This window comes from Zonotrichia leucophrys, chromosome 4 (genome assembly GCF_028769735.1).
Source record: "Zonotrichia leucophrys gambelii isolate GWCS_2022_RI chromosome 4, RI_Zleu_2.0, whole genome shotgun sequence".
NCBI classification, from domain to species: domain Eukaryota; kingdom Metazoa; phylum Chordata; class Aves; order Passeriformes; family Passerellidae; genus Zonotrichia; species Zonotrichia leucophrys.
Window position 1 is genome coordinate 23,073,301 of NC_088173.1, and position 12,322 is coordinate 23,085,622.

The 12,322-nt window shown below is 37.3% G+C and overlaps 1 protein-coding gene across 1 annotated transcript in view; it reads left to right on the forward strand.

The window, feature by feature from the left end:
* The window catches only part of PDGFC (platelet derived growth factor C), a 122,136-nt gene that overhangs the window by 66,332 nt on the left and 43,482 nt on the right, over positions 1-12,322 (forward strand). Inside the window, exon 2 of the mRNA XM_064710786.1 lies at positions 3,744-3,939. Within this exon, the coding sequence (XP_064566856.1) occupies positions 3,744-3,939 (196 nt within the window). The remainder of the gene's footprint in view (positions 1-3,743; positions 3,940-12,322) is intronic.

Here is a 12,322-nt window from a genome sequence, read left to right on the forward strand (position 1 = left end):
GTTATGTTAGTTTTTAAAGAATTTCTGATATAGAGTCTGTTTCTGTACAGATGGGTGTGTTGTAAAAATTATATGGGAATGCTGTCTGGAAATCCTTTCGATTAATTAAAAAACCCTGTTTCCCTCTCAAGTTCTGTGGTAATGACCAAATAGTTACTGGCACATTTTTTTTCTCAGTTTTACAACAGAAAATTCATGAACTGCAACATTTCTGTATATCTGAAAAATTTCTAATGTTTATTGGTAAATATTTGGAGTTCAGACTTTTTTATACTTGGATTTGGTTTTATTTTTTTAAAGCAGTGATAACCATACAATATGCTAATATTCTTTCTGAAGGCCTAAAAGTTGTTTTTCATAATTTAGGGCTATCAGATGAAATTAACCAAATATATATTAAGATTGTGTGATAGCAGTACTATTGATTACCAACTGTGATTAGTTGTCCTGTTGTGGAAAAAGTGTTGTTTTAACAAAGGGATTTAAAAACTAATTTTTCCAGTACCGTGGCCTTTTAAGTGAATCAGTGCTGAGGTCATTATTCCACCCATGGTGCTCCTCTCTTCTTCCACAGTTCCTCTTCTGTCTCCTGAACTGCATGCAATTTGTCGGAGTTTTAACCATGACCCTTGCTAAAATGTGGAGATTACAATGTACTAAGAAAGAGGTATTTGCTATATTTAAAAAGTGTCAGTGCTGATCTTTGTGAAATGTGTTGTGCCCATAGGGGAAGAGACTTACTTTGAAGTAGGCAGGAATGAGCTTGTCTAGTCGGTGGGTTTAATTTCAGTTTACAGTGGCATCTACTGATCTGTTTGGTGATACTGTGGTTTTTCATCTGCATTTCTACATGGGTGGAAGGGGTTAGGCACTGCCGTGCTCTCAGAATGCCTGGAATCTTGTAATTTTCAGGGGCAGACTTTTTGCACTGATGGATGTATAAATCTGGTGATAGCATCTTATACCACTTCAAAGACGACTGCGGCGACTCATTCTTCAACTTCAGGCTGTGTTAAGTGTGTGCTGTCCTTTCCTAATAAGTGTAACCGTGTCATATCTCTAGGTCAGCCCAGGGATTTTTCCTCTCTGGTGTGACTCATTTCCAGGACTTTCTCCTGAAGTTGATCTCAGTTGCTCATCATCTGCTGAAGCTTTTTACTGAAGATGCAAATGCATTGTTCTGGTCCTTGTCTATCCCTATTTTCCCAGTTGTCTCCTGGCTGAGGTGGTGCCTCAATCTTCACCTAAACTGATGCTTCAGAGTTTTTCAATGCTGTTTGTACAGTAATAATTTTTTTCTAGTTCCCTTTTTTTTTTTTTTTTTGATGGTGGAGGGACATCAGAATGAGCATGGGGAAGATGGTTGCTCATAGAAGGGCAGACAGCCCACAACAACTATGTTTATAGATTTGGAGTTCTGCAGCTGACTGCTGTGAATCTGAGTGAGCTTGCTACTGCCTTTTTAGTGTAACTTGGACTGATTTATACCTGGAATAAAGATGGAAATTGCAAAGTCATTCCACAAAGATCAAAAACCATAGTCTCATTTTAGCCATGAACAGGTAGCTGGGCTTTTCACAGTCTAGTCAAAAGCAATTTTCAGACCATGCATAAACTCAGTAGAAAAAAGCTAGAGTTTTGAAGTACACTGGTACAAATTTTGTGGAGCAGATAAAAAGGAATATTGCTGCTTATCTGAAGAGAAATAACAAGCTTCGTTCTCCAGTGACAGCAATTACTTGTCTTTGTAGTCATACAAAATAATTCTTTTGTAAGAGAAGAAATTCCACTGTGCGAAAACAAATATTTGAAATGGAGCAAGTGGTGTGTGTGGAAATTTGATGTGTTCATGTAACACTGTTGTGTATAAAGCAAATAGATATTTTTCCATTACAAATGGAAGAGCTTGAAGGTACTGGAGATGAAGTTCACTAAATAATAGATATGTCTTCATTCCTTTCCCCTTTTTTATTGACTTCTCATTCATGATACTGGACTATTTACAGTCCTTACTTGCAGTGCTGTTATTATCAGTGCCCTGATGATGCAAAAGAAAACACTTTTTAATATGTTGTGGTATATATAATGGTTTGTATTTCTGTTTGTGTTTTTAAGGACAAAAAGTACCACTAAGTATAATGTCATCAGATACCACACTTTGACATGTTTGTCTGAAATGGTGATCCTTTGAATGCTTTGGAAATAGCACTCTGGTGCACTAACCTCTGGGAAAGTAATTTTTATTATTGTTGGCTCCTGTGTTTAGCAAGCAGCTCTCAGCTGACAGACTGTACATTATACAAAAATGTTTGTGACTCAGCTAACAAAAACCCAATGAAGTATCTAAATTAGGAATTCTGGTTTCATGCCTTTTTTTATTATTACTGCATGCTGTCCTCTCTTACTGAAGTCAGTCCTTTGCAAGTGTATGTGGATGTTGGCAAGACCACGCTCCATTAGCTTGATATAAGTGTGGGATCTCAGCACCTCAGGACTGAGGTGCCGAGCCACCGAGACCACCCTTGGGGGGCTCGGGAGTCCTGGAATGTTGCCAGAAGTGTCTGGTGGCTGGACTTTGATCCTACACGGGAGACGACACCTGTATGAGGATAGGAGGATTTCACCAGGGGTGAATGGTGAAGGGATTAGTTAATTAGAGGGTGAGACACAGGGTTTAGGATTTATGTACAGGGGGGTTTAGAGAAGTAAGATGGAGGAATTGGGGCGTGTCCTGTCCTTCTTCTTCTTCTTCTTCTCCTCCATCTTTTTTGGTGATGGTGGCACTTTGGGATTGGTCGTTACTGAAAGTGCACCGGACAATAAAAATAAAAAGGATTGGGGAAAAATGATAAATATTGTACACGTAACCATGGGTATAAAGATAGGTGACTGTCCGGAGGGCTACACAGTGTGCTCATGGCTGGCTGCTGAGCAGACCTCTGTCGGGCCGAAAGAAAATCTTTTAGATAAACAATTAATAAACATAAAGACCAAAAGAAGAACTGAAGCCTCTTCTCGTCCTTTGATACGCGGGCTGCCCCAAGGCCACTCCGGGCCTTTCCAGGCCCTTCAAACAGCCGAAAACCGGACATATAAGCAGCTATTCTACTTAAAAGAAAATTTGCCATTTTCATACCAAAAGTAGAAGGCACAAGCCCAGAATAATTGAAGGCAAAAGTTCATCACACTTTAAATTATATTTAATTATGGATTGATTCTTTTAAAATAGCAATGTGTGTCTGTAGCCTTCTTTTCTTGCACTACAGTCATTTAGCTGTCAACCTTTATATATGGCTATATTGAGGTATACAATTGCAGTGTGTATTTTCATAGCAGACTGAAATATGTATGCCTTTTATAAATTCAAATGAATGTTCATGAGAATGCTGTTTATAAAGAAAAATCAGAAAAATCTAACTGAAAAAAACCCCAATGAATAGCTGAAAAGAAAGTAATATAAAATCTCCAGTATAAAGCTACAACATTATTTTGTTACAAAATTATTAATAGCTACCTCTGAGAATTCCTATAATTTACTGAGTGAAGTACCAATTTGACAATATACAGATTTTAGAAAAACTCTTGTCTTGTTGCTATTATATGGACTTTTCAAGCCGAAATTTTTGCCAGAGGAAGAAAAGCAAACAAGAAAAGAAGATCTTTATCTGTGCATACTGTGCTGACACTTTGGGAAAAGGAGAAGGAATGAGTATTGATGCCTCTGTTTTCTGTCCTTCCTGTAGGTGTGCAGGACCCTCACCACGAGAAGATAATTACTGTGACTACTAATGGGAGTATTCACAGCCCCAAGTTTCCACATACATACCCACGCAACACTGTGCTGGTGTGGAGATTGGTAGCACTTGATGAAAACGTATGGATACAACTTACTTTTGATGAGAGATTTGGGCTTGAGGACCCAGAAGATGACATTTGCAAGTAAGTTATTTTCCCTTTCACTTAGGAAATTCTGAAAGGATGTGATGGGAGATAAGAAAAAAAGTATTGCTTGAGTTTTGCAAAATTGACACTCACATGTTAATTTATGTATGAAATGGATCTTTTAAAGTATTGGTTTATTATTTTATTTTATAGTGCTAGGGGAGGTTTTCATGCTTGAAAGCTCTGTGGTGCTCCCATTTTTACTTCTGCATTCAGTATCTAGGCCATAGATATATTACAATACAAAAATGTGACATATTTAATCTCCCTCTCAAATGATAGTTTTGACATCTGGGAAAATATTTTTGACGGATTGTTAGAATGATGGATGTCTAATTTTTACAGAGTAAATTCTGGTGAGTAAGTTACCTGAAGGAGAATTCAGGTCATGACAAAAAGTACTACACTGCTGCTTAAGACACCCCCACACACTACTCTACAATATTTTAATGGCCTTAAATTGTCAAGTTATCTATGAAAAACAGCACTTAAAGTACTGTGCTAATTGACATTCTTCAGTGGTACTGTTTTTCTCCTGACTTCAATAAGCATCTGCATGCTCAGTCACTGGCAAAGGTTTCTGTAGGACTTGAGGAATCTCTGTTTCCTTCCAGGATTCTCAGCTGAAAGCTTTGTAATTTGGGAGAGAAACAGTTGTGACATAACAGGCATGAGCACAGATGTAGTTCTGAACCAATCCATGTGGTTGATAAAGTTTTGGATGTTTTGTGAGGCAGTAGAAATGATATTTCCTGGGGGAGGGTGAAAGGGGAGAGATCCTAAACTCTTGTATCCCATATTTTTCTGACATCTCAGCAACACATCATAAAAAGTCCTGATGTGTGAATAGTGGTACATTGTCTGGACTCTTCAGTAAATTAAACAAATTATGTTATTTAAATGGCATTTTCTCATTTGATTTCTTCCTGGAGAAGTACTTCACACAAGATTTTTGTTTCAAAGTAATTTTTTGGGTTGTTTTGTTTTTCTGGTTTGTTTTTTATTTTTGTGTGCATCATACACACATTTGACTTGATTCTTGTTTTCAGTTTTTCTAATTAACTGTTATTCCATTGGTTTTACATGTTGTATCAACTTTTGATAACAAATTTGAATTTTTTAGAGTTTTTAGATGTTATTTTTGCACTTATCCTTAGTTTGGGAGAAGGTGTTTATAACAGATAGATAAATATCTTTTTCTCATAATTCTAAAGGAAATAATTACCAAGGCCATATCAGTACTATACTAACAACTATAAACATACATTTGCCTGAGTGAGTGCACTCCCTTCACACAATAAGTCTTTTCTTCAAGTAAAAACTTAGCTTGCTTTTTCTTTGCATATGGCAGAATAAAGTGGCAAGTAAAAGAAAATCCAGGTAGGGTGACTCATTCATCCACTTGGAAAAAGAGAAGAGAAGTTAAAATATTTTATAATATTATAACTAGAATAGTATTTTAATTGTGACAAGATTGATTTTAAGTAAACAAATGCTAAATACAAAAGGACTGACAAATTAAGAAACAGTAGCAAGTCACTCAGAATCTTATCATGCCCATATTTGTGCAGGGATACCAGGAACTTGTAGGACTGCAATTCCTGGTATGTGTCCTGCTGAAAAAATAATGGGCTTTTTGGCTTGAAAGATTAAAAGGAGATTTATATTTCTCTCTGGAAAAGATTTATATTTTTGATTTTAACTCTAGGATTCCTCTGAACTTAAATTTCAATAGCAAGTTCAGTAAAGGAAGAGAAATTGCACCTTGTTTGACGCAAAGGGAGTATAAATAACTAACAAGTTGAGGAAATCACTAAGAGACAGATTAAAATATGTAAAATAATTCTACACAGGTCAAGGAAGTTACCAGTTACAGTAATATCTCGTTACGAGTTATGTCTTGCATTCGTTACCCTTAAGGTTCCTAATAAAATTATTTATACTTCTTCCAATACTTTCTGTAGAAAAACTAAGGGTTTTTTATTGACTAAATCCCACAGTATTTATTACTACACTGTGTTTCTGCCATCTTGAAACTCTCAAATTAGTGCTGTTGATGCAGAGTGCTCAACAATTTCTCCAAAAGCAAGTTTATATGACAAAGGACAGAATGAAACATCGTGAAGTTTAATCTGTTATAATTCTATACCTTTAGCTCTGACATATGACTGAAACTAAGTAAAAACTGCATCCAGGAAACATTAGACTTTCTATGCAGCGTACAGGGTGCATCAGGACATCATTTTCTCCCTTCTCTAGTGTATGAGACAACATCATGAGTTACCTGCTGTGGTCATTGTCACAGTTTTCAGTCTCTCTACCTGTTTCTTAAGCTGCTCGTTCTGGGTAATGCCAGAACTTTCTCCATCATCTCTGCAGACTGTGGTGCCCTGTGGTGTCAACTCATAGGGCCAATGAGAGAATGTTCTGGAGTATATCAGCTTAAGATAATTAGTGGTTTTTACATCTCCTAGTAATTCAAATACTGCTCATAATTTGGAGGAAAATGAAACTCAACCATATCCAGTTGTTGCAAGTGTTTTTTGTTTAAAATAGTGTGTGTTTAAAATAGTATGACTAAAAAATGTCATAGATGTATCCTGAAGCTATGGCAAGTTTTTTCCTGTACATGACTTTGGATTTCTTCAAAGTCAGTTCTGACATTTCAGACTATTCAGTGAAGTCTTTTCATCTAGAGCAAATATCCAATTTTACAGACTTTTGCAGGTACCAGTCTAGGCTCTACTTCAAATATTTTCCCAAATGCAAATCAAAGTGATCCTGCGTGGCTTTTTTTTTCCACTCAGTTTTTACTTGCCATTCAACTTACAGTATTTACTAATGTAGCAAATTTTCTTTACAAAAAATTCTATGCTAAGACCAGCCCTTCTGACTCAGCCTCATCTGTACTAAAGTGCACATTCTGCTAATCCTCAGCAGTCTTAAGCATGATTGCTGTGTAAATTTAAATTATAGGGTTTTTAGAATAAAATTCTGGTATTTTGCCTGTATTTAACTAGGTGATTTTTATACTGGTTTACAATGGTGATGTACTTGAAATTCAGGCACATCATGTTTTCATTGCTTTAAAGATAGTCAATGCTTTTTGGTTTTCGTTTTCTTTTTTCACAATAGTTCTACTTCATCTGCAGTTCATCCTTCCTATGGACAAAATGTTAAGAATCCCACTGTGTCCTTTCCAAAGGGAACTACAACAAGCTCCACTTATTTTTGGAAACTAGATCCATACATGTGTCTAGAAGAGGTGTAGGTCATTTGGTTGACAGTAGGGATATATAAATCTCTGCAATATTACGGTAATTTCGGTTTCATACACTGTGTTTGATTTCAGTTGTGACATGCAAAAGAAACATGTTACAAGCAAAAAAGTCCCCCTTCAAACCAGCCAAACAAAAAGGAGAAGGATGTAACTCTTGAGTGTTTTCTGCAGTACTGTTCACATGATAAAAGTGGCAGTGAATTTCTAGCAGAGGCATTGCAAATTTGGATTGCGTACGCCTGCCCTTTCTGATGAAATGAAAATGCTGTTTTTCTGCTGTTGATATGGTAGCTGATATGACAGGTCATTATTTTCATGCTGGTATCCCCTCAATCCTGTTTTAATCATAGAGCCATTAGATTCCTGTGCCAGACAGCTCCTATTGCCAGGGAGCTACCATAACTCTTCTTGACCAAAAACTGACTTTTGCTCAGCTGTTGCTTGTTGTTCAAATTTGTTACTTTCTGTCAATAAGAACATGAAGTGATAACAGCTTTATGACTAACTCCTCTGTGACAGGAGGATATAGATTTAGCTTTCTTCCAGCAAGAGCAAAGATATTACACTTGACCTTGAAGGGAAGTCTGATGATGTGAGTTGGTTGGAGCATTACAGTGCAAGGCACGAATAGGAAAGGGAGAGGAAAAAATCTTTCTTCCATCAGGAGCATGTCTCAAACTTGCTCTCTCCCTGTGCATGGAGTGGCTCTAGTTGTTCATCTGAATAGTGGTTGCAGCTGTTCTTTCTAATCATCTGATGATTACAGTCTGAATTTTATTAGATATAATAAAACACAGAAATGTGTCACAAATCCAAAGTGCAATTACTGTAGATAAGGTGATAAGAATAAAATGCATGAGTAAAAGGCTGTGGAACTAACTGATAGTAGAATGATAAATACCATTTTAGCAACATCTTCATTTCAGGATGGTTACACTAATTTCCAACTCTCTTTAGGCCTCTAGTAATTTAAATTATCAACTATAGTTTGTTTAGGGGGAAGGGAGGCTTTTAGCAACTGCAAATGTGAGTCTGTTCATTCACATGTGTAAGTAAAGCATTAACCTATAATGTTCTGAAGGACACTCAAAAAGCTTGTCTGCTTGATATGTGTAATTTGTGGAATTTTTTCCTGCAGAAAATTAGTTAAGCTGAAGGCAGTCATCTGTGCTAACATAGGGCAAATTCTGTATGACTTGGTTTTTCTCTTCCTGTCAAATTCAATACTTAATTTTTTAATCCTGGGAATATTATTCCTCTGAGGATTCTTAGGATGATGCCTTATTATTCAGTGCCACATGTATTAAATTCACTACCTCCCCTTTCCATGTATCCTTAGGCTGCTTTTATTCACTGCAGATCTGTTGTGACTGAGTTATTGCCTTCCATTCATGGAACATCAAGATTCTGTGGTAGAAGCTTGCTTCAACAGTCATTTGGGTTCCTAATGAATGTGTTGTTAGGAAATTTTTTGTAAGAATTAAAGAATTAGAAGATTTGACTTAGTCTGACAACACAGAAAAAGGTGTATTAAAGAGGAAACATACACACACTGTCTATCTTCTGTGGCTGTGAAGAAGGAAAATGTTTGCTTAGCAGTCTTTTTTACCTTTTTTTTGCATAATTTGTTTCAAATGAATGCTAGACAGTGATAATTTGCAGTAAACACAATAAAAAGACTAAATATTTTTTAATGTAATTTTCCAAGCAGACCTTTCTGTGTAATATAAGACACAATGAGTTACTTGCACCATATGGAACTTTGTTTCTTGTTACTATTACAGTGTCTAATATGTGGAGTAAAATATGGATGCTTAACAGTGACTCTCTAATGCTTCAGTAAAAAAATTTTGCTTCTGTTTTGCTCCTTTGTATGGAAGCACCTTGCAGCATCAAGAGTGTGCATGCATGAAAGGATAATATCAGCATAATTTTCTTCTATTCAGAAGAAACTCCATCCCACACCGTGCCCCCTAGGGCAGGTTGTTTTTCTTGTTCTACCTTGGTACATTGTAGAGTCAATGTTGGTGTATGTGTGAAGAGTACACCAATATCAAGCACAGATTTGTGAAAGAAATATCTCTTCACATAAGTAAGTATTACTTCTGGGGCTTTTAAGGGCAACAAGTTCCTTATCAAAGTCTAGGTCCCAAGAAAATTGTTTTCTGGACACAATTGATGGACTGACTTTACTATCGGTGTTAAATTCTTCTCATTGACTGTGGTTACAGAGGGTGAAGATATCTCCTGAGTAAGTATAAAGTTCAAGTTGGCTTTGAATAACTGGAGAAGGACCTTTCAGTGAACTCTGTATTTAAAGTGGAATTGATGCAGACAATGTTCATGGTGACTCATGTTGCTAAGTAGCTGGGCTTCTGGGATTTTTACTGCTTCCTCACATATTTCTGAAGATTAAGGGGTTGCTGCTGCCACCTTTATTTGAGAATTCAGAAAAGAGTCCCCAGAAATTTTAAGTCTTCAAACTGGGAAAACCTCCAAAACATTGAGTACCAAAACCCACAGAATTCTGAAAGCAGATATGAAAGCTATAGTGAAGACTAACCCTTAAAACTCTTTTCTTACAGCTGTTGCCTTAGAATTACAGTATGTTTGATTTTAACCACCTCCTTTTTATGAGATAATCTCCAATGATTTGATGTTCAACAAGGGCAAGTGCTGGATTCTGCACCTGAGGTGCAGAACTCTGGGTGTACAGACAGACTGGGGAATGGCATGCTGGAGAGCAGCGCCATGGAAAGGGAGCTGGCGGTGCTGGTCAAAGTTAAACCTGAGTCAGCAGTGCCTCGGCAGCCAGGAGGGCCAGCCCTGTCCTGGGGGGCATCAGGCACAGCATCAGCAGCTGGGCAAGGCAGGGAATTGTCCTGCTCTGCTCTGGGACAGCCTTACCTTGAACATTGTGGCAGTTTTGGGTGACACAATATAAAAAAAAAAAATGCTATTAGTGAGTGTGCAGAAGAGGGCCACAAGGATGGGGAAGGCTCTGGAGGGGAAGCTGGTGCAGAGCAGCAAGGTCACTTGGTCTGTTCAGCCTGGAGAAGAGGAGACCTCATTGCAGTTACAACTTCCTCGTGAGCAAAAAGGTGCAAATATTGATCTCTCTCTGTGGTGACCAACCATGGGACCCGAGGGAATGGCCTGAAGCTGTGTCAGGGGAGGTTTAGGTTGGATATTAGGAAAAGGTTCCTCACCCAGAGGGTGATCAGGCACTGGAACAGCTCCCCAGGGAAGAGGTCACAGCACAAGCCTGACAGAGTACAAGAAGCGTTTGGACAATGCTCTTGGGCACAGGATGTGACTCTTGGGGATGATCCTGTGCAGGGCCAGGAGTTGGACTCTATGACCTTTGTGGGTCTCTTCCAACTCAGAATATTCTGTAATTCTGTGAGATTTGACATGTGGGTGGGCTGGGCTCTGTTTAGGTGACTCTACAGATCAGGCATACTGAAGTGTCTCATAATTGGCTGTACCTTCTGCAAAAATAACTGTTAAAATTTATTATAACTGTTCTGTGACTCAGATCCATTTGGAAATGAATGATTCAGTAATACACAGGGTTATAAAAAGCATATGAACTCTCATTCCTCAATACAAAACATTTATTTTTTTTTCCCAACACATAAATAACTTGTTAATCATTTCTATTCAAAGTCTGAAAGGGGGACATATAATTTAAATGGTTGGGATGAGTTCCAGCATTCAAGTGCCTTGGTTTAATTGAAATACTGATGGCAAAGAATTAGCATGAAGACCTAATTTAATCTGAAGTCCTTTGTGGCAGCATTGATGCTTTATCAGTGGCAGAAAGGTGGCATTTTAGGAGCAGTGTGTAGAAAATTACATAAAACTTGTGTCAATATAGGCTGATGGAGTAATTTCTTCTGATGTTTGTGGAGTGGTTTTTTATGGTTTTGATTTTTAATTGTTCAATCCATTTGCAAGAGAACTAAAAAGTAGTGCCAATGCAAGAGAAGTTTGGATGCTAAATGGATAAGAATGGGGATGGGGATCAAAATTTTTAGAAGGTATATTGATTTAGGAGCAGAGTCCTCTGATTATCTAAAAATTCTTCTTTTATATGTAAAGAAAATAGTTTTATACTACAAAATTTATTTCTCTCATGTGAGTTGCAATGTAACAATATTATTTTAGTTTAATGAATAGAATTCTAATGAAGAATCCAACAAACTTATGCTTCCTGCTTTCTTAGTATGTTAAATTAAAAAATGAGTGGATTTTTTTCATAAAAAGAAATATCTGGATCTATTTCTTCTCTATTTCGATTTCATTGAGCAGAACTATAGTGGGGTTGTTTTTTTTTTGGTTTTTTTTTTAATTTTGTTGCTGGGTTTTGGTGGTTTGGTTTATTTGTGGGTTTCTTTAGAAATATCTTCCTTTTGGATATTGCATGATTCCAGAAAAAACATTTCACATAGTTCAAACATTAACGCATCTTTCAGCTGGTCCCATCCTTTTGGTTTAGCTGCTGTCCACTGTTCCCAGTGTGGTAGAGGTGTGTACAGTATCCAAAAGTATATCCTTTCTTTTGGGTTCTGTACTGCTTTTTAAAAGCTGCTTAATATCATTCTCATGATAAGAGATTTATAAGTGTGACAAAGCAGATATCACAGGCAATAAAAGAGGATAAAAACAAATCAGGAAAGCAAAGCTCAGTGTGATTATAACTGAGGCAACTCTGTAACGCACATTTCTGAGGCTTCAAGAAGAGTAAACTCTTCTATTGTACAGAAAGGGCTTAAAGCTGCAAAACTGTATACTCTAAGCAAATCAGAATGAAACATAAGAAAGGAAAAGGGAAGGATGCTTCTCTGGGTGGAATGGGATAGGACAGCAGAGCACAGGTGATGTGATCAGAAGGGTACTCTGCACAAACCAAGAGACTGCATTCTCGCCCACCCACTTTTTTTCCCTTAATTTCTGTAAATGCAGCATTCATTTTTAGTACCCACTGTTTCTAGAGGACACTATAATAGATAATATTTTGGAAGTAATTTGATGCCTCTTTTCACAGCCTGGATGAGTGTGTAGAAGAACGATTGCTGATAAGTGGGCAGTTGGCAT